Here is a 23,390-nt window from a genome sequence, read left to right on the forward strand (position 1 = left end):
GTCTCAAAGACGGGTCTACCTTCAAATTTGATTTAGTTCGAAAAAGGGTGGCGACTCTTCAAGAGGCCTTGATTGAAGCAGAAGCCTATATACAGGCGACTGATCTGTGTACAATAAAACAGTCGGATGGGAAAAGGTTCGACAAAAGAGAAGGACGACAGAAACAGTCGTCTAACAAAGATGAGAAAAGAAAAGAGGTCTGGGCGGCTGATTCCTCTAAACAGCCGGCCCAGAAAAAGAAAAAAGAATTCAAACCATACTCCCCAAAGTATGTGTTTAACAAGGATAACCAGTTTATCCTAAAAGAAATAAAGGGACGGTTCTCAATTGAGAAGCCGGTCCCCATGAAGGGTTCTGCAAACAACCGGAACCAAGATAAAATCTGTGCTTATCATGATGACGTTGGTCATCACACCAATGACTGCATCAGTCTCATGCGGTACCTAGACCGCTTGGCTGAGCAAGGTGATCTTGACACTTATGTCAAGAAATCTACGAGGAACACTTCCTCAAAAAAGCAGTCGGCCAAAAAGAATCAACAGGCCGACAGCTCTGATACAGATGATGCAGTCGTCTACACCATTGCAGGCGGCTTCTCAAGAGGCGGCCCCACTATTAGGGGCAACAAAGATAATATAAGGCGGTTAGATGTAAATTTCGTTCACCAAGAACGGCCGTCCAAATATACATTTCCTGAGATTGTCATCACTGAAGAGGATCTAGGAGGAATAAGGGGGCCGCATGACGACCCTCTCGTTATTGAATGTAAAGTGGCCAACCAGAGAGTTGGCCGAATCCTCATAGATACCGGGAGCTCCTCAGATCTCATCAGCAGCAAATGTCTGTCAAAACTGAAATATCAGACGGACTGCATACATCCGGCCTCCCACCCTTTAATAGGGTTTGGAGGAGGAGTCGTCCATCCACTGGGACGAGTAGATTTACCCATTCGCCTGGGCGAAAAAGGGGAAGGACGACACATGGTAGTCCGGTTCCTAGTAGTAGAGGAACTCTCAGCCTACAACATGATTCTGGGTCGACCAACCCTGAATAATTCCAAGGCTGTTATAATCCCGTCTCTTATGCTGCTTAAGTTTGAGAGGGATAATGGAACAGTCGGCTCCCTAAGGGGAGATCAGAGGATGGCCCGAGAGTGCTATCTCTCGGATGTCAAGCCCACTGTTATGGCCACTGGGTCAAGTGGAGAAAAAACAGACCTTGACAATGTCAAGGAGAGTGCGCCTGTTCAAGAAACAGGCGACAAAAAGAGAAAGGCGTCCCAGACAGAGTCCGCAAGAAAAGCAAGAAAATAGCAATCATTGGCAGAGGAGCGGCCGGATGAGTTCCGCCCTCAGCCGGCTGGTGAGCATGCGGACCTGATCTTAGACGACTCACGTCCTGACCGAACAGTCAAAGTTGGGACGACTGCTCTGAGAAACCTTGGTGACGACTTTCACAACCTATTGAAAGAATACAAGGACATCTTTGCATTTGAAGTCCATGAAATGCCAGGCATTAGTCCTGATCTTGCAGTACATAAACTCGCTGTGGATCCGAAAAAGAAGCCGGTACGGCAAAAGAAGCGAAACCATGGCGAAGAAAGAAGTCAGGCGGCAGCCGCCGAAGTTAAAAAATTACTTGATGCAGGGTTCATTCGGCAATGTTACTTCCCAGACTGGGTTGCAAATGTGGTGCTTGTTAAAAAGCCGAATGGCACCTGGCGAATGTGTGTAGACTACACAGACTTAAACAAGGCGTGCCCCAAAGACAGTTACCCTCTGCCTAAAATTGATAACCTGGTCGACTCAACAGCGGGTCATGCCTTGATGAGTTTTATGGACGCCTATTCTGGTTTCCATCAAATTCCCTTATGGAAGAAAGATCAGGAGAAGACGGCCTTCGTCACTGATCAGGGGTTATACTGTTACACGGTCATGCCGTTTGGTCTTAAGAATGCCCCGGCTACCTTCCAACGAATGATAAACACTGTGTTCTTTGATCAGATTGGGAGAAACGTCGAGGCATATATTGATGATATGATTGTCAAGACTAAACTTCAGAAAGATCATCTGACGGACCTCCGAGAAACTTTCGCCACACTCAGGCGGCACCATGTCATGCTCAACCCCAAAAAATGCGTATTTGGAGTTGAGTCTGGGAAATTTCTCGGATTCCTTATCAATCAGAGAGGAATAGAAGCGAACCCTGAGAAGGTGCAGACGGTCATCGACATGCAGTCGCCTCGTACCATCCGAGAGGTTCAGAAGTTAACAGGTTGTCTGGCGGCCTTGGAAAGATTTCTAAGCCGATCAGGCGACAAATGCCTATATTTTTTCCAGGCAATTAAGAAAAAGGCAAGGTTTGAATGGGGGCCGGATGCTGAGGCCGCCTTCCAGAAATTAAAAGTTCACTTGCATTCCTTGCCGAGGCTGGTCAGCCCTTTGCCCAAAGAGGATCTCTACATGTACCTGGCCGTCTCTGATCATGCGTTAAGCGCTGTGCTCCTTGCTGAAAGGGACGGCTGTCAGCTCCCGGTCTACTTTGTCAGTCACGTACTGAAAAATGCCGAGTTGAGGTATCCCCTAGTGGAGAAATTTGGTCTTGCACTCTTCATGGCTGTTAAAAAATTAAAGCCCTACTTTTTGGCACATGCAGTCGTCGTGTATACAGACCAACCAATCAAGCGGCCCCTTACCATCATGGAGTCGTCAGGATGAATGATCAAATGGGCCATAGAAATACAGAGCCTCGAAGTTACTTTCGAGCCTAGAAAAGCAGTGAAGGGGCAAGCCTTTGCTGACTTTATTGTAGAGATGACTCGTCCTCCTGACTCTCTAGTTCCAGACCAAGTCTGGAAGGTATATGTGGACGGAAGCTCTACTTCAAATGGTTGTGGAGCAGGCGTCGTATGTCAATCTCCAGAGGGCGACAGGTTCGAGTATGCTCTGCGCTTCAGTTTTCAAGCTTCAAACAATGAGGCAGAATATGAAGCTTTACTAGCCGGGATCCGCATGTGCAAGGCGGCAGGGGCAAGAAAAATAGACGCCTGTTCTGATTCACAATTGATAGTGAGTCAGTACAATGGCGAATACGAAGCAACCCATCCGGCCATGATCAAGTATTTACAGGCGGTCCGACAAGCAGTCGGCTCCCTTGAGGATTTCCATCTGATCCAAGTGCCGAGATCAGAAAACAACCAGGCGGATGCACTATCAAAATTAGCATCATCCGCCTCCTCCGATACTCCTCGAACTGTTTTTTGGGAAGTAATGGAGAAGAGAAGCATCGAGGAAAACCCTATTGGAATCCTAGACAGAAGCTCAACCTGAATGGATTCAATCAAGGCATATCTGACAAACGGTACACTGCCGGATGATCCTCAACAGGCGGCAGCACTGAAAAAACGAGCCTCCTGTTTTGAAATGATACAGGGAGAACTTCACAAGAGGGGGTACCTTCAACCCTTCTTAAAGTGTGTTACTCCTGAAAAGGGACGAGAGATACTAGATGATCTTCACTCTGGTTACTGTGCTTCTCATATAGGTGGTAGGATGCTTGCTCAAAGGGCAAGGCGGCAGGGCTACTTTTGGCCTACTTTGGAAGCAGATGCAATGGAGATGGTGAAAAAATGTGACAAGTGCCAAAGGTTTGGCAAATTAATTCACCGTCCGGCTACTGACCTCACTACCATTCACAACCCACTACCGTTTGCTAAGTGGGGCATGGACATTCTGGGTCCATATACGCCTGCTACAGGCGGCAGAAGGTATATACTTGTTGCCGTTGACTACTTCACTAAATGGGTAGAGGCGGAGGCTGTAAAGGGAATCAAGACGAAAGATGTAATTTCATTCATTTGGAAAAACTTCATCACTCGGTTCGGGGTTCCCATGTCTATGGTTTTTGATAATGGTCCCCAATTTGAGACGCCTGTTCTCAAAAGCTGGTTGGGAGACCAAGGAATTGCACACTACTTCGCATCTGTCGGCCGTCCACAAGCAAACGGCCAGGTAGAAGCCTTTAATAAAATCATCTCAGACGGTCTCAAGAAAAAGATTGAACGAGCAGGCGGCCTATGGGCGGATGAACTACCACATGTTCTCTGGGCCATTAGGACGACTGAAAAAGGGGCGACTGGAGAAACTCCATTCCTCCTAACTTATGGTGCGGAAGCTGTTCTTCCAATAGAACACTACGAGCCGACTCTTAGAGTAATGCTATATGACGAAGAGGCAAACTGGGAAGCCATGCGCCTGGCATTAGACTCACTTCCTGAAAAGAGGGGCAATGCTGTTTTGCGCCATGAGATCTATCGCCTGAGAATGACTAGATCATACAACAAAAAAGTACACAGGCGTCCACTCAAAGTAGGGGACTTTGTACTTAGAAAAATGGAAGCAGTCACTCAAAGTAGGGGACTTTGTACTTAGAGTGTGACGAAGACTAAGTAACTCCTATGTTAACTTAATAGTCACTCAAACTTAGTATGGAGCCTAAAAGGTATGAGTCGTCCGCCTTTTTTAACAACCAGGGACTCTCAACCACTACTCTTGCTAGGTTAACAAATTACGAGTTAAAAGCCAACATTGGCAATAAAAGGAAACAACCGGTACCCGCCGCTTGTTATCCTACTTAATTCCTTGGCGACTAGGTAATACTATTTACTTGGTCAGACCGATTGAATAAATAGTTCGAATACCGATTGAATAAATGGCCGACTGATCGTCTATCCTGGAAACAGACAACCAGTCGTCCAGGGGCATAGGCGGCGTACTTACTATTTGTACCTGTCTGCAACGTTCGGCCATGTACAACAGTCGGTCTAGTGAACAATGGGATATTAGATATGGAATACTTAGACAAATTTGAATCAAAACAAAAATTTGATTAAAAATAAGCCGGTCATTAAAGACCAGCAAAATATTCAAAACCCCGGCCCCCTGGCCGGGTAAATACAAAGCAAACGGCACGCAGGCCGTGGAAAATATACTTTAAGCTTAAGAAGGGGGCAGTTCAGTATTAGCAGCTGCCGCCTGGTCAGCACTCTTCTTGCTGGACTCGGCTTCAGCTGCACCCTCTTTTGATGCCTTACCCCCAAGTGGCACAAGCGCCACAACCGACTCTTCCTCCTCCTCCAACGTATCTCCCAACGCCTCTTCTTCAGCAGCCGCCAGGATCTCTTGATTATATGTTTCCGAACACTGGCGGTACGTTCTTTCCCATGAGGCAAAGTCGGCATTGGGGAACAGGCGGCCCCAGGTCATGCGCTGGATTTGAGCGGAGTCTTCCACCATCTCCCGGACGAGCTCTTTCTTCTCTTGCTCGGCCTTTTCCGAGAGCTCTTGGGTAAGACTCTTCTCTTGGCTCACCAGGCGTTCTTTTACGTTGGCCAAAGATTTCTCCATGGCTTCGTAAGAGTGCATTTTTTGGCGAAGAGGTTTCAGCTCGGCCTTAAGATTTGTGACGGTCGCCTCCAGCTCGTCATTCTTCTTCTGGGCCGCCTCTAACTGAGCCCGAACAGCGGCGGTAGCCTGCGCCTGATAATAAAGAATATCAATGGTCAGTACTTCATTTTGGGCAATTTGAAACATTGCCTTATCACAGTTGGAGGCGGCCAAAGCTTTTGCGGCCTTTACCTCTTTGTTTTTCCGATCAATCGGCTTGCGAAGGCTGTTAACTCGGAGCAGGGCCTAAGTACAAAAAGAAAACAGGCGTCAGTTTCCAAACAAAAAAGATAACAGGCGTCCTGGAATTCAAATACTAAAAAAAAAAAAAAAAAAAAAAAAAAAAAGTATACCTCAGCAAGGACCCCTGCAATCCCATCAAGGTCAATGGTGCCGGCACCCCTGACCGCCTCCCTTTCAGATGGAGGAACTACTTTGATCATGGACTTGGCTACCTCAACCAAGTCAAGCCCCTGAGGGCCGGCTGCATCAAGCGTAAAAAAGCAAGTTAGACCTAGTCAAGAAGGAAGCAAGTGAGTTTTTACAGGTAATTGTCCATACTTCTAGGCGGCCCCGCCGGGGTTTTAGAAGAAGTGGCCGGCTGCTTCTCAGCCGCCACTGTTTTCCTGGAAGACCCAGGAGAGCTTGCAACAGTCGTCCTCCGGGCCTTGGGGTCCGGTTGTTGCGAGGAAGAAGCTCTTGGAGTGCCCGACTGAAAATAAAAAGAGTTAGTATATGCATAAGACAACTCCTAAAAGAAGAAGAGTTTTCGAAGCCTACCAAGGGTGCCCCCTTGTTGGGGGAGTCGGTACAAGACTGTTGCATGAGAGAGGCCCGCAACATGGCCGCCGCAGTCTTAGATGCTGTTATTTTACTCATGGCGTCAGCTACAAAAAATAAACAGCAAAGTTAGTAAAATCCCAAGTAAACAAAGCGTGAAAAAACAGAGTATTTGACAGGCCGGCTACCTCTAGAGCACCGACTGCTGAGGCCACAGGCGGCCAAAAAGTACTCGTCATAGAGCCACTTGAAGCTCGGGACGCAGTTTAGGGGTACTTGCTCTCGTACCCCTGAAGTAGAGTTCACCCTAGTCTCTACTTTGAAGAGTCCTTTGTCTAGGATCTCTCTTTTAGCCTTTGGGGGAACAGGCGGCATGCTGCGGCCGCCTGCGAGAAGAGGCGGATCCCTATTCCACTTGTTAAAACGTTGGTTCAGCTCCGTGTCTGAACCCTCAATGATAAGGAAGGTGTTCCGCCAATCCTTCCATTTGTTCGCCTTACCTCTCGTCATGAGGTAACCCCTATGGCTTGTTAATTGATACCAGCCGGTACCACCCGACTTAGGGGTCCGGCTGAGATAGTTCATGTGGGCGAAAGCCTCAAAGCTTGGCTCCACCCCGTACATTTCGCACCCGGCCACATAGCCGAGTACGTTTACCCAAGAGTTGGGGGCTAACTGCCATAACCCCAAATCATACCCATCTAAAATCCGCTGAACAGCCGGATGTAATGGGAAGCGCAGTCCAGCTTTGATGGCCGCCACATAGCAGCCAAAGCAGCCGTCATCATAGCTGGTACCAGCCGGCCAGACGACAGTGTCTTCTAGATCCGGCACGAACAGTAAAAATTCCGGGCCCATTCTGTGGTTAGCAATAAAGCTCTCCACTTTGTCTTGCATGGTTGCGATCCGGCCCCGGGGTACCATGCAGTAGTAGGGGGCGTTTTCCTCTCTGTAAGAGGCGGACGGCTCCGCCCAATTGTCCCCCTTCTCAACTGCATGAGAAAGTCTCGCCTCTTGTAGGCGGCTGTTTCTTTCTTCTGAGCCTGGAGAACTCTGGCCAGAAGAGCTGGACTCGGACTCGTCCCCTGACGAGTCCGAAGAGGAAGACTCCTCCCCTCTCCCAGAGGGGCCCTCCTCCTCTCCCAGAGGGGCCCGCCTCCTCTCCCTTAGAAGGAGCAGGAGGAAAATTAGACATATCAACGGTAAAATGGGAAGGGACCACCTTGCCCCCTCTCTCAGAACTGTCGGCTTGGCAGCCGTCTTGTTTCACCTCTACATCTGGCGCCTGGTCAGATGTTTCACTAATGAGCACTTTTTGGGAGGAGTCGTCCGAGTTTGAGATCATAGCAGTCTTTTTTGTTCTGGCCATCACGTTCTGCATAGACACAGATACAGTCGGACTTTGTGTAAAGGGCAAAGATGGGTCCAGAAAAGGGCAGGCGGCACTCCTAGTCCTAGATTCAGCCGTCCCCGGTGACCGGCTGATCACTAACTTAGGTCGTGTCGTGTGCTTCCGTGGTGCCATTTCAAAAAATAAAAAGAAAATTAAGAGTAAGAGAACTGAGTTACCTGAACGAGTGACGGTTGATGAAGTTCTGGAAATCCGGTGCAGTCGGCTTGTCAGAACAGGCGGTAGGCAGAAAAGGTCCGAAATGTCAGAGCAAGTTCAGGGGTCCGAATGTTCTCGCAAAGTTCTCAAATGTGAAAATGACCGAAGTCAGCACTTCCTTATATAGGCAAAGTGAGAAGGCGAAGGGTCGCTTCCAAATTCAAAATTTGGGCGGGAAAATCTCTCGGCCGTTTGCAAGGTGACACCTGTAGCAGGCCGTCGCCTGTCACCGTGCGACACCTGTCACAGGCGACACGTGACCAGTCACGTGCCACCTGTGAGGGGCAAATGATTAGGGGATTTTTATCCACCAATCACCGTCTGACAAGTGGACCAACCAGGTTCCGCCACGTGTCCTTCACGTAGGCCAATAGGAGCCTGCCACGTGTCAATCACAGATACGTCCTCTACGGACCAATTGAGACACGCCACGTGTCCACCCATGCCAAATGGGAAAACCGGCCAACAAGGCCCAATCCTGTCTAGAGGTCCGGTCAGCCCTAGGTTTACCCTAAACCTAGAGAGTGGCACGCTTCTCAAGACTATAAATACTTAATTAATCCTCATTAATTAAGGAGAGGAAGAGAACATCAGGCAATTGAGAGAGCAATTGATCAAGCAACTAATCTCAACCTGAAGAACGGAACAGAACAGAAACATTACGGAACACTAATAACCGGCTAATCTCGCAAACAAAGCAGATTACCAACATTAAACACTCTCACCTAGAGAGATCTTATTGCTTTAATTTCCGTATTAATTACTCCTTAATCAGGTACTAACTTGATCGTTGGAGGCGGAGCTCTCAGGAGTCTCCGTTATTTTGCAGGTACAGGCGTCCGGTTCCAGTCTCGGAATTGTAACTCTCCCGCAGGACATCAGAAAACCCCGAAACACCAATCTTCAAAGAATGGAACAAAAAACCGGCAACCTGATTTGTAAGTTACATTGGACACGTGTCACATTGTGATTAGCTATGTTTTTTTTTCTTTTTTCATTTTAACATTTTCTTTAATAATAATGATTTTAATCTTTTTTTTTTTTTAAAAAAAAAGAACTAAAATTAATAATAAAAAAAATCCTCTCCCCTTGCCGTTTAGGCCTCCTACCAGCGAAATTCAAGATTGGTGATCCTTTAGACATTGCCCCACCTTAGGACTAACAAACCGTCGGCGAGCCTCAAGACCTTGCCCCAAAAATCGTCGAACCTCAAGGCAAACCCAGAACCCATACCTCAGATTGCGGGTGGTTTGTAGGTGTTAGGGAATAGGTTAGGTGGGTTTTAGTTGGTTGTGAGTTATTTTCGAGGGACGCCAAGTGGTTTGCAGGGGCTACTGGTGTGGTTTCGGTAGTGTTGGGGGAGTTTTGGGGCTTGTATTGATGGTTTCAGGCATGATCGAGGTGGGAGGCTGCCGGAATTTCGGGGGCATGTTAGGGAAGTGGGGACAGAATTGGGGGTGGGGAGGTGGTCGGTCGACCGAAAATGGGAATAGGCGTTTGGCCACTAGTGGGTTCCGGTGGAGGGTAGGTGGTTTGGTGGGGAGGGGCTGGATTTGAGTTTTTTGTTTAAGGATTTTATTTTATTTTTTAAATTTTAAGTTTTTGTTTAAAAAAATTATTAAATTTTTTTTTACTAATAATAGTGTGACACATGTCACAAAAAACCGTTGGAATAGGTTACCGACCGGTTATGTTCCGTTTTTGGCAGATCTATGTCAAAGGTCGTATTATTTTGAGATAAATCAAAGGTGGTTCCATTTTTAGAAGATGGCTGAAAGGTGGTATTATTCTTGGCAAATTTTCTAATTATTTATACAGTTATTAGTTACTTGTCAATAATAGTTTACCTTAATCTACATGCATAGCATTAAAATAGAATGTGATACCTAAAAAAAAAAGTATGTAGATGAGAGGGACACTAAATTTGATATGATGTCAGATCACTCAAATAAAAGAAGAAGTAGTGGTGTTCATAAATCGGTTCGGACCTTAAAAATAGATCGGATCAGTCTGGACCGACCTTGGATCGGATCAGACCGAATTAATTGGTCCGCTCCGATCCAAAACCCTATAAAATCAGGTCTTGAACCAGATCGATTTTTTTGCTTGAAATTATGCGTGAAACCTTAAATAATAGTTAAAATTATCCTTAATAAGGTTAGAAAACTTTAATTTTATGAGCTTTTTTGTACTAAACATATAAAAAAAGACGTTAAAGTATAGTTTTTTCTTTACTTTTTTCGACTTTTCAGTAAAATTATTAAAAGTTTAGATTTTTTTTTAAAAAAAAATTCTTAAATCGGTCCAAAGCAGTCCGGTTCGGGGTTTGGACCAATTCTTTAGGTCCGGTTCGGGTTCAGTCCCGACTTAATCGGTCCGGTGTTCGGTTTTTAAAATTCTAATTTTTGATCCGATCCGGGTTGGTCTGGTTTGGTCCAATCTTGGATCGATAAACAGCCCTAGAAGGAAGGTAATAAAACGGTTTACATTAGTATCCCTCTAAATTTACTTCTCATCATTATGCTTTTGTAAAAATAAATAAAAAAAAATTTACTTCTCATCTAATTTTAAATTTTTACATAAATTTTGTCCCATGGTATAAGCATAAGCGTGACATTATTTAATATACAATTGGAGTAAGTAATTTTTGAAATTACCACACACATCATGTACATTTGGGACTTTTAGATTTTGGGTAGAAGTCAAAATAACAAAGAAATATTAGCTATAGTCTTCAATAGATTAACTCAAATAGAGGCTTTGAGAGTTAGATCATGGGGTTTCTTACCCCGTAAGGATTTAATCTTAGATTCTTCATTACTCTTTGTGTTTTCAAATACTTGCAACAGTCTTGGCTATGTGTTATGCACAAATTTGATCATAAATTCTCTTAATTATGCATTTAATCATTATGAAAAATTAATACTTGAAGATATTGTTGAAGGATTTATGTTTTCGTCAAGTGCAATTACTAGATATATCAAAGATCACTATTATGGAGATAATTAGTTCATTCTTTTGGGTTGTCATTGTCTGTTGCTAGATATGATAAATGATCTTTGGGCTAGTCAGATAGTTCAAAACCTAATATAATGGATCCTATGAGGTCACACACAAGAGTATTGGATTAAACAAGTATGAAACCCATTAATGGGCCTCATCAGGTAATGACAAGACATGCGAGTAGGAAGGCTAAAGTAGATTGGATTGGATTAAGAGTTTGGGCTTCACATAGACTCTAGTTATGTATGGGATAAATAGAGTCCTTGCCTAGGTTTTGATGACAAGTCATAATTTACCCATACAGTGAATTGTGAAGCAAGCAACCAAACTCCCTAACCCTAATTTCTCTCTCTCACGCACGCCTCTCTTTCTTTCCTCCTCCTGTCTGATGCGTTTCTTGATTCGTTTAGTCTAGGTTTAAACAAGCTTCACTGTTTGTTTTAGCCTAAGGGTTCTAAATTTGATTTCAAGGCTTCACTCACCTTAATCTCGTGATTTAGGGGTTTTTTTAGGATAGTTTGAATTAGCTTCACTCACTAATTAATCTAACCTCTCTTAAATCAGGTTTCACTCGCCTAATCTAAGGGTTTTTATGTTTACCTTCACTCGTCAAACACAAAGCGAATTTGGAAAAAGAACGTTCCAAATCAACAAGCAATAAAGCTAGGTTTAATCAACAAAACAATCTGATTATTTGCGTGTGATTACAACCCTATTTATAAGCTTAACTCTCCTAGGAAGATTAGGACAAGTCCTTAATTCAATCCTAATAAACTAGACTTCTAAACCGACTTGAACTACAAGCAAACATCTACACGGTTTTTACAACTAATCAAATATGATAGAATTTGATTAGTTATCTAAACCAACTAGAACTCTAACTAACCTTAAGATAGAATTTGATAATTTCATCCTAACTTAAACTTGTTGAGCAAGTTCCTTACGCAAGTCCTAATCAACTTAGGAACTAACTAGGCTAAAACAAGTCCAAATCAATTTAGGAACTAACTAGACTAAAACAAGTCCTAATCAATTTAGGAACTTATTAAGCTAAAACAATTCCTAATGCAATTAGAAATCCTAAGTGCTTAAAACAAGAAAAATCCTTTCAAGTGAAAGGTAAAAACTTGTAAGCAAAATCTAATTTAAGAAACATTAAAGAAACTTTAGAAAAGTTCCAAGAACGAACCAAGAAAGGAAATCTTGAATGCTCCCGCATCATTGTCCGTACGGTACGGACGCCGGCAAGGTGGTGCACGGTGGTGGTGTGGTGGTTCGTGGCTTGTTCGTTCCTGCCCTCTCCGTAGAAGGTTGATTGTAGATTTCAATCACAACTAACTAGCATTAGTGGAGGTTCAATCCTTGCTTGTGGACCAAGTAGAGGAATCACGTGTGGGGTTCTAGTTCTCCTTATTGTTCTTGCTCGATCACTCGTGGAATCATGTTTCAAAGGTATAATTATATGTTCTTTGTGTGTTATGCATAGATCTTGGTTATTATATGCTTATAAATATGATTCATGCAATTCCGCTTATAGTATCTAAAGTCCTACAATTGTCATGGGAGAGGTTTATGTATCCCAGTCCATATTTTAAACCTTAAACACTTTAGTTATATAAAGTATAAACTATGAAAAAAATTGATATTATAAAAGTATATACTGAGACAAATCTAACCGCCCAATTGAATAAAAATTTTATGTATAAATCACAATATGTGATTAAAGAGAATTGTGTGAAATTGTGAATAGTGTCAAATTTACAAATATTGCAATATTTCTAAGACGGATGAAATTTTATACGAGTATTAGCTAAATTATCGTAAGGAGTATTTAAATAATAAGGGGCGGGGCGGAGGAGGGCATTTGATGGCCATTAATCTAAAGGGGGTACAGTTCCAAAGATGATGACTTCTCCGTAATATACTAATATGTAGTAAGTACACCCAAGATCTAAGAATTTGAGTTCATCAAATATTAGCATTCTACCTGCATTAAAATTAATATCAAGTCGTCAAATTGTTAACTAACATCCAACAGAATGACAACAAACTTGATAACACCAAATTGACAACAACTAATAAGTAGCCTTTGGACCTTGGAGGCATGGAAATCCCAAATTAACCAATATAACCCCTTTAAACCTATTACTCCATCCCCAGCTTATCACTTAAGACCACTAACAAAATATTAATTAACACCAACCTTCCCAAATTAGCTTAATTTATAACTTGAAATAACAATACTTTAGTAAATCGTAATATTATTATTAATAAATCATAGTAGCTCTGTTCCTAATCGTTTGCCCCATTTTTTTAGTTGGATTTTAGAAAAATTCAAAATTTTAATTTTCAAAAATAAATGAATTTCTAAAAGAAAAATCATTTTTAAAATGTTTGACGAACAAAAAATTAAATTGAAAATTGATTATAGTGTTAGTCATTTTAAGGATGACTACTATAAGTTTTCAAACGAAATTCAACAATTTTGACCGTGAATTTTAGAATAGTAAAAAAAAAACATAGTCGTACTCGTGTGTAATTTTATATGCTTCAAAATTTTACTTTTCTATTTTTATAAATATAAATTAAAGATATTATGATCGTCAAAAGAAATGGTACAAACAATAAAAAACGGATGAAGCATACGAAGTATAAACAATTTTTGAAATAAAAAACTACAAGTGTCATTTTGTTCACATTATGCTTACTAACAAGTAACAACCCCTTCAAAATCCTCCCTTTTATAAACCTCTATATTCCTTACCATAACCAGAAAAACCTGCCCTCTTCATATGACATTTACCTTTTTTCCTCAAATCTTCACCTCCATTGATTTCTTCCTTGAAATACACATCTTTACTTCTCACTCAAACACTTCCCCTTAATCAAAATTTCCCCAAAAACCTCTCAAAAAACCGAACAAAGGCGAAAGCAAAGAACAATTCCAACCACAACTTGAATGGTAAAGTCCATAAGCAACACCGTTTTTTTCATGCCTTCTTTCCCTTCCTCAAACTCTTCATCATCTGCGTGCTCTATGCAACTGGCTCAAACCATCCACTCTTTCGTCGTATTCTTATTCCTTTCCTCTGCTTTCGGGTCCTGCAAACAAGCCTGGTACTACCGTTGCCTCGGCCTTGACCCTTAAACTAATCATATCATCCCTACATACACAACCCTACTGTCCTTTACAATTTCCCAACAACGAACATAAACAAAACTGATAAGATGTTCAACTCAAACAGCCAGAAGCACAAGAGTTGTACAAAGAAAGGCGGTAACTGTTTCGAGTGTCACAAGGATAGCAGGTTCGACAACAAGCGATTCTTGATCATTGTTAATGTGTTAGGAAGTGCTGGACCATTGAGGTTTCTAGTCAATGAAGAAGATCTTGTTAGTGGAGTTATTGAATCTTCTTTGAAATTGTATGCTAAGGAAGGTCGTCTCCCTGCTTTGGGTTCTGAAAATTCTAAATTTCTCCTCTATTGCGCCAATTTTGGATCTGATGGTAAGTTCGATCTAACTCATCAGCTATTTTCTTTGTTTTGTACAGTGTATCGGTAATTAATTATAGTACTCGGGTTAATTAATTATTAATTAATAATTTTGTTGGTAGTACATATAATTTATGTCTTCTACGTATAATGTAAGACTTCTTATCAAATTATCGGATAAGACCACTATTATATCAACATGACATTAGCAAACTTTTGGTGACTATTTATCTAAGGATAAAACGATAACTAATGCGAAGTAAAATATTAGTTTCATCTTGTTTTGTTGTATTTGATTTTTTTTTTGAGTAGTTGTATGAGTTTGTTTTATTTTTACAATCTCTACTACATCATTTTTTTATTTTTTTTTTATTAATAATTTTGCGTTTTTTGTGTGGCTGACCACACTGTGTGACCGGCTAACACACACCAAAGCACTGACCGGTTAACCCTTGACAGATCTAGTAACCCCTGACTAAGTAACCCCTGATCGAGCGAGTAACCCCTGACTAAGTAACCCCCAATAGACCGAGTACATAACCCCTGAATAAGTAATCTTGGTCAAACAGTGTGGTCAGTCACATATGAAACTTTGTGTACCTAATGTACTTTCATGGAAAAAAATTTATATCCATCTAAACTATCAGAAATGTCCTTTTATTTTTTGATTCTTCTCTACTATATAAATCAACTACTATTGCTCACATACATTACCTAGCCTTTTACTGACGTAACCTTGTAACTAATTGTTGCATATGCATGTTTTCGAAAATTTTACACATATAGTACACATTTGACAAAAGTCCATAGTTTATTGAAATAAAGCAAATTGGCTTTATTTACAAAGAGTGATGCATATGGCATGCTCCTCGCATAAGTTAGTATGTCAATCTCGAAATAGTCAAAGACAAAAAAATACAAATTGTTACAAGTGTTATATATTTATATGTAGCTTACGTCTACGAGTATATTAAATTTATATGCAATTACGCGTATGTTTAGTTCTTAAAAAATACTTGTATATTAGAATAAAAACAATTTATTAGAAATAATAAGTAAAAATATATTAGAATTGAAATATATTAAAATATAAGAGATTATATAAATAAATGTATAATAAGTGTTTTTGGTTGAATCAAACAATTCGAGAGTTGGCTTTTAAATTAGAGATTATTTTTATTCTATTATGTCAAATTATGTTGTCGAATTTATCGAATTGAATAATGTAACAGCATTGAGCCCATGGGACGAGGTAGGTTCGTGTGGAGCAAGGAACTTTGTGCTATGCAAGAAGCCAGAGCAACAACCAAATATGACCGAGGCAAGATCTCATATCATTTCTAGAAAGGGATCTGGGAATTGGAAAGCTTGGCTCAACAAATCCTTGACCTTCAAAATATCATCTCATTGATTGAAGATTTTTACTGAATTGGATGGGTGAACGTGTGATCGTATACATACATTGAACTATTATTGTGACACATAATATAGACGAGATTTATATGATTAATAAGCAAAATGTTTGAGGTACGATGAATGTGTAATCGTATGTATCCATATTATGGTACAAAAAAGTTTGTATGAGTATCTACTTGTAATTTTAATAAGGTGAGATGATTCTATATAATGTATAATAAGGGTGTGATTGAATTATATATGCTCTTACATTTCTTATTCATTTTCTCTTTTTCTTATGCTAAGAATATGTAGTGTTTTCAATTGACGCACATCAACCTTTCCAGTATTCAAGGTTATTAGAATTTATGTAGTTGGAAACTGAACTTAGATATTCCTTAATAACCTTTATTACGAGTATAACTAAACTAAACTTATATATTTTTCTTAAACATATTTTTTCCAAACATTTTAACTCTTATATGAACTAATTTTCTTAAAATAATTGAAAATAAATAATGTAATAGAACAAAACAATAATGTCGTCTTATATTGGTATTTAAAATGAAGATTTAATTGAAATGATTTCGGCTGAAATAATTAATTAGTTAGGGTTCGTTTGGTATCACTGTGGTTTTTTGTTTTTGGTTTTTTATTTTTCAAAATCATATAATATATGTTATGTAATGAATTAAAAAATAGTCAAACTTATTAAGGTCATGATAATTTTGAAAACTGACAACAGAAAAATAGAAACACATATTTCTTATTCAGGAAACAAAAAACGATGCCAGATAAGCCCTAAGGTAATTGATTACAAAACTGGAGAAGCCACATTTTCCTCCTTCCTCCCTACCTCCTTTTTACTTTCCTCGCTCTCATTCATCACAACAATTCTTCTTCTATTTTTTAATTTCTATATAACTTTTCTTGTATGAAACCAAACAAAGAAAAACTAATTTGCAATTGTAATTTTTCTTAAAAGTATGCTTTATATAAAAACTAATTTTTCATTAAAAATATTTTACATCAAACCAAACAGAGTCTTAATTACGATGGTTAGAGCTTGATAGATGTTGAAAACAACTTATCTAATTCGCTCATTTCCACCAAAGAAATAAAAACTCATCTTATTTCTTTTACCTTGTCCAATTTTGTTATAATTTATCTTCTTTAATAAATCGAATATTCGATTGAGCTAGTCTAGAAAAAGGGATGAAAATGACATTATCGTCACAAATCAGAAACGTACCTTTATGGAGAAGACACCTGGTTCAATGATGATCACATTGAAATAGACTTTTTAATTTGGCTGCATTGACATTATATTTGCAACAAACTAACAATTTTTTTATTAGAAACGAATTTGGCAATTTGTACGTACCATATATTGTACTATTTTCAAGCTCTTAACTTGTGCTTAAATCATCAAATTAAATCTGTCTTTTATTAGATTGGTTATTTGCTTTGTTGTGCATTATATTATTCATTATCTTTTCATAATCTTATTCTTTTGTCTAATTTAAATGATTTTCTAGTACATTGATTGGTTAACCTACCTAAGATTCTGGCCACAGAGAGTGGCGTGCATCTAGCTTGCTGATTGTATTAAATTCATCTATTAAAATAATCTTAATTTATGAAATGATTTATATGGTTTTTTTTAATGGAATCAAATCAATAATAAATATCCAAATAGTTGATGGTAGATTATACAAATTTTAAGAATAATGATAGGATGAGAATTAAAGAAGAAATTTTATAATATATACATAATTGTTATTTAGAGTGAGAAATAAAATACTTCGAATAAAATAGTTTACGTGGAATTGGTGGAAAAGATAAACCATAAAATAATACTCTCTATCAATTGGTTGTTGATGCAGTGGTGATTGGGACTGCACTTGATAGGTAGGACTCGTGTTCGATCCCCCGAAACAACAATTGGGAGGGGACTGGAACCTAACCACCCAAAACTGATTCCCGAATCCGGATTAATCCAAAGGGTAAACCGGGTGGAACACCAAAAAAATAAAATAATACTCCCTCCATTTTTATTTAAGTGTCCCATTTTGACTTTGGCGCTACTTCTATGCACCGCTTTAACCAATGTTTATACTTTATACGTAAGATGAATATAGTCAATGATTACCTATTAGAATCGTCTCAAAACATACTTCCTCCCTCCCTAAAAGAACGATCCTTTTGGCCAAATTTTAGTTCTAAAATGTTCATCCCATTTGCATTAAAATACCTTCTAATTTGCAATAATATTTGTGTAAAATTAGCTTTCCCATGTAAATTTTGTTTTTTTCCATATACATTTATTACTTTCTCTATCTACTTTTTATATAAATTCCGTGTACTTTTATTAGCTTCCCCATACACTTGTACTTCTCATTTAAGTTTCTTACTACCTGTGAAAAATGCCCAAAAGGGTCGTTCTTTTAAGGACGGAGGGAGTAGTTTTCAAATACTTATTGACAATTAAAGATATGAATATTCAAAGTTATGCATTGGCAAATGTATCAGTCTAATTGGGACACTTGGATAAAAACAGAGGGAGTAGTAATGTTAGTGGGGTTAACATCAAATACATAAATAATAAAGTAGTTGTGAATAATGCTTATGAGACAAAATATGTATGTCTTGAATCAGAAAAATTTTAAAAAAAAATCATTACAAAAAAGGGAACAATATTAAAACACTAGCTTCACAGGGAGGATTTTAAGCATATTCAATGCAGAAGTGAGTTGGATGACATTCAATGTAAAACAGAGCACACAAATTAAATGATAGTGAATGCATAAAAGAATGTGTCAAATTGGTTGAGAATTGATGAAATTGCTTAAGTAAAAAAAAAAATGTTGAGTTTAGTAGCTTGCTCTACAGGACTATAATCACCAATGCTTCTCCAATGTAATGAAAGAGAGGTATGCAGGTCATAATACTTATGCTCTTTAGGATATAAGTGGAATACACTGAGTGGTCCTAAAGATGTACAATAAGAGATTTTAGAATTCTTTCAGAAATTTCGAGTGCAGCTAACGGCACGTTGAGTAAGAGGTCGTAAATTGTGGGAGTGGTAATGGAGCTCTAATTAAAAACATGGGATTTTGTTCTAATAGTAATGTATCAGTTATATGTAATTTTGCAAGAAAATCCTATGTATGGTCAATGGAACTCTAATTACAAACATGAGATTTTGTTCAAATAGTAATGGATGGTAATAGAATCTTGTAAAAAAAAAAATGGTCCCTTTCTTCTAAATATGTGGGATTATCTCTTTCAAGCTTTAAACTGACAGTAAACCAATGTAGATCTATGGTTAATAGATTTTAGAATAAGGTGATGTCTTCAATGATGAAAATTGAAATTTATGATAGAAGACTTCGTTAGTCACAAATGCTTTTTCAGTCTGCAGACATACAGGAGCTAGATTTTCTTGATCCCTAAGAAGGTTATACCTTATACATAAATAGAAAGAGTTTGCAAGATATATTTGCGGTATGAATATACTGCTTCTTGGACGAAAACCCTTGTTGCTTGGTTTTTCTTCCTGCAAACCTAGAGTAGCAGGTGGTTGGGATCTTAAAAGATATTCATGTTTGGAATGTAATTTCTTGGTTAAGCTTTTATAGGATTTATCTCACAATGAAGAAATATAAATTGCCAATAGTTTCACATTAATCCCTACCCATTAAAAAGAGGATTCTTGTCAAACATGAAAGGAATAGTGACCCGAGTCTATAGTCAATGAAAATCCCTTTTCATTAGGTTGGCAAAAGTTTGAGAGTTTGGGTGTGTTGCATTTAATTGTAATTCCATTTCCATTTGGTGATTGGGCAAATTCTTGTTGAGTCAGCAAGTTGGTAGCTGTGTTCTTCTTCTCTTGGATGTGTCACGTCAACAACACCGCATGGGTTAGCAGTTTGGGTTCCTCACAAATTGCTTTGTTTAGCTAATTAAGTTTAAGCCATGATGATTAAGTTGCTTTCCTCATGTGTAAAATGGTTAGTGATTTCGTTTTTTTTTTTTTTTTAAGTTAGTTGTTTATAAAAGTTTGTGTTACTCACGAATTGCCTTGTCCAGCTAATTAAGTTTAAGCCGCGGTGATTAAGTTGATTGCATCATGTGTAAAATGGTTAGTGATATGATTTACCCTTGTTTAATTTTGTCTAAGTAAGTTGTTTAAGTAATGGAGATTAAGTTGATTGCCTCATTTCTAGAATGGTTAGTGATTGATTAATTTTGTTTTAAGTCGGTGGTTTATGCAGATATTAGAGATATGAAATGTGGATTATATTTTGTATCTTACATTAGGCCATTGTGTTTATGCAGTGATTAGATTTAGGAGAATTATATATGGGTCCTAATATTTTAGCTACGATCTATATTTTATGGTGGATTATATTTGTGAGGTTAAATGGTGGTTAGTGTTGTGGGAGTTGTTATGGGTACATGTGTATTAAATTATAGTTTATGGTGAATGGTACATATTTAGGGTGGTTGCTTCATGCTAGGGTGGCTTGCCCATATCTCAATTGTTCAGTGAACAGTTTGAGCTTTCCTTGTTTGGTGCAAACCTGTTTTGCCTCAGTACGATTGTGTACATATTTTATGCATTTAATTTTGTTGATTTTTCTACAGCATACCCTTGCCCTCTGCCTATATATATACCCTAGGTTGATTAAGAAGCATTGTATTGTGCTTTCTTCATGTCCTTAGTTTCTGTATGTATGGTTATGTTAAAAGCTTTTAGATTAAAGTAAATTAAAAATATTTAAAAATATATTTTTCAGTTACTAAGCGTGATTATGTTTGGTTGTATGGTGCTAATGCTGATTATTGGTTTCAGCTTTGGTTGATTATATTATAAAATATTCACTCCAACAACTGAACTTGATTACTGGACTTGAATAAGGCTAGACCTGGTCATTTTGGACATGATTCAGTGTGCTACATAAACTGGACTTCATTCTGAAATTATGCTTTAGGAATAATAATCTACTTTAAATGGTGGTGGTCATTGGTGATGGTTCCATTTTGTTATGAATTAACATGTTCTTGGTTCCATTTTGTTGCTGGTTTTCTCTTGTATAGTTGTTGGATGGTAGTAATGTGGTGGGTTTTTTGTTATTTTATAGATCAAAGTTAGGATCTTGAGTGTTAAGGTGTGTCAGTTTGTTTGTTATTGTTTTTTGAATTAATATTAATCTTTTGTATAGGAAAGGAAGGATTATTTTTTCTTTGAATTTTTGGGAAGAATAAAGTAAGGAGGGGGGAGGGGGGGAAGAGGTTAAATTGGTGTGGTTATATTTATATTAACGCTATAAACATTAGTGTTTATGTTATCATTCTTAGGAGGACTAATTGGTATAGCTGCAGGGCCAGATTAATGTTGTTAATTTATTGTTCTATTTGTGTTAATTTATTGTTATGTTTTTTATCAGCTTTTCTCTTGACATTAAGTTACATCTAAGAGGGTTGTATATAAAAACCTATTATTTATGCTTTTGTACCTCAAAAGGGTATCATTACTGGTTATTGTAGTCTGGATCTTATATACTTGTGTGTTTGTTACTTGTTATAGAGATCACTATTTATTTTGCTAAACTTGATTAGTATATGTGTGTGTTTATTCTTTGTTGTAGTGATCAGCACTTATTTTGTTTGACTTGATCATTTTCCAAGGTTCTAATCCTTGTTTTCCCTTGTGCATGTAGCTTTGTGATCGGGTATAGTTGAGTACGACCAAGCTGACTGAAGGTGTGCTGAATTTGCTGGTATGCTTTTACCTTAGAATTAATTACTATGGTATGATGGTCATATGCTGAATATATTTGTTGCATGTGTTGGTTCTAGATGATTTGTTATCTTTGTTCTGTGACAGATTAGGATTGATTTATTAGTGTGGGAGTATGTTGTTAGGGTGAATTGAGTGTGTCATATTGATAGGGTATATGGTCTCAGCAGCATCATTGGGAGGTTTTAAAATCTGTATCTACAGTGTCATTGGGAGGTTTTAAAATCTTTGTAAATGGTGTTTGTTTCTTGAAACATTGAGGAAGTTGGGGTAGGTAGAGCTTTGTTGCTGTACTCAGCTGTGGGAGTGAAATTAAATTTGGCTTATTGCCTTAGACAGGTTATGGCGACAGTGACTCCAACAATTGGGATTCCTTTTCAGCCAATAGTGGAACAGATTGCTAACTGTGTAGGGCTTGAAAAACCAGTTTATGTGATTGATGATTTTCCGTCAAACAAGGTTTCTATTAAGATCAAGCTGAAGAATGGTCGTTAGACCTGTGTTTTCAATGGTGGGGAAGCCGATAGTCTGAAAAAATCATCTGAAAAGGCTGCAGAAAAAGCAATTCGTGGCCTCATGGATTTGTTTATTGTAGCTGTTGATGATTTCATTGCTGATCGAATCCGAACATACAAGAGATGTGCTACTTTATTCAGAATGCAAAGGCACCAGCTACGACTTGGACATGGGACTGCAGCTGGTAATGAAAGTGGCCTTGACCTTTGATCTCACTTGCCTGTGCATACTACTGCTATTGATTATAAAGCATACTTGCATATCTTGTTGGCACGCACTGGTGCTGCCATGACATCAATTGTGACTATTGAATTCAGTGGCAAGCAGTATTTTTCTTAGACTATGGTAACTTTCTCCCCAAGTGAAGATCTAACTGAATGCATATTTGGTGACGTACGCCCTGAACTTGATGTTGCAGAGCAGAGTGTAGCCAAGAAGGTGATTTATTTGCTATTTTACAATTACAATTTCTCTATTGTTGATGCAAACTCTGGCCGCCATTCTATTAAGTGTGCGCTCTCTATGCTTGAGAAAGAGAAGGCATTGACTGAGGAGGTGTGCAAACAACAAGCTGTAGATCAGGGTGAAGTATTATCTCCTTTCACTGAAGAATAGTGTGTTACTCTTTATGGTAAAGAAGCAAGCATTCCTCCTCAGATTGTTGTTCCACGTCCTCCAAAAAAATGCATTGTTCGGTTATCATTTGGAGCTTTTTCCACTTCTGCTGCTGGATCTGGAAAGTTTATACAGAGTGTCCTTAGGGAGCTGGAAACTGTGTTCAAGCGCAAGAAGGCTGAGTAGGATGAAATATTTCCTACACATTTTGCCACCTTTTGGGGATAGAGTATAAGTTTAACTTTGTCAGCAAGTTCAAATTGGTCATGGAGTTCTATTTTGATCTTTGGTTTTGGGTGAATTTTGTCTCATGTGTTTTGGTCAGCTTTTGGTATGAAGATGTCACCTAATTCAACTCATCTTTGAAGACTTTTGCAGGAGTAGTATTAAGTGCAGCAGGGTATTTGTTTTGGCTCTTTTGGATTTACCAACCCGAAAGGGGCTATTTTCTGGTGTAGTCTGTAATTAGGTTATTTTGATTTTTACCACCTTCAAATAACGACTTTATTGAATTTACCACCTCCAAAAAAAAAAAGATTTACTTTACCGCCTCATAAAAAAATGAAACATCAGTTTTCCCACCTAAGCCTAACTCCGATGACGGAAACCGCCAGAGGGGCCCGCCATAACAGCTAGTTTTTGAAATTATCCCCAAATTCTCCCGATTTCCCATTGATTTAAACCTAACTTCTTCATTTCTACATCTATTTCGTGAAGATTGAAGTTTT

General features: G+C 38.8%; 1 protein-coding gene across 1 annotated transcript; it reads left to right on the plus strand.

The window, feature by feature from the left end:
• The first annotated feature begins 13,528 nt into the window (after positions 1-13,528).
• Positions 13,529-16,008, plus strand: LOC110735127 (uncharacterized protein At4g22758-like). Its single transcript, XM_021915279.1, has 2 exons — positions 13,529-14,344; positions 15,563-16,008. Exons 1-2 carry the CDS (start codon positions 14,065-14,067, stop codon positions 15,739-15,741), a joined length of 459 nt encoding a protein of 152 aa, XP_021770971.1. The 5' UTR covers positions 13,529-14,064; the 3' UTR covers positions 15,742-16,008.
• The last annotated feature ends 7,382 nt before the right edge of the window (positions 16,009-23,390 follow it).

This window comes from Chenopodium quinoa, unplaced genomic scaffold (genome assembly GCF_001683475.1).
Source record: "Chenopodium quinoa cultivar QQ74 unplaced genomic scaffold, ASM168347v1, whole genome shotgun sequence".
Lineage (NCBI taxonomy): Eukaryota > Viridiplantae > Streptophyta > Magnoliopsida > Caryophyllales > Amaranthaceae > Chenopodium > Chenopodium quinoa.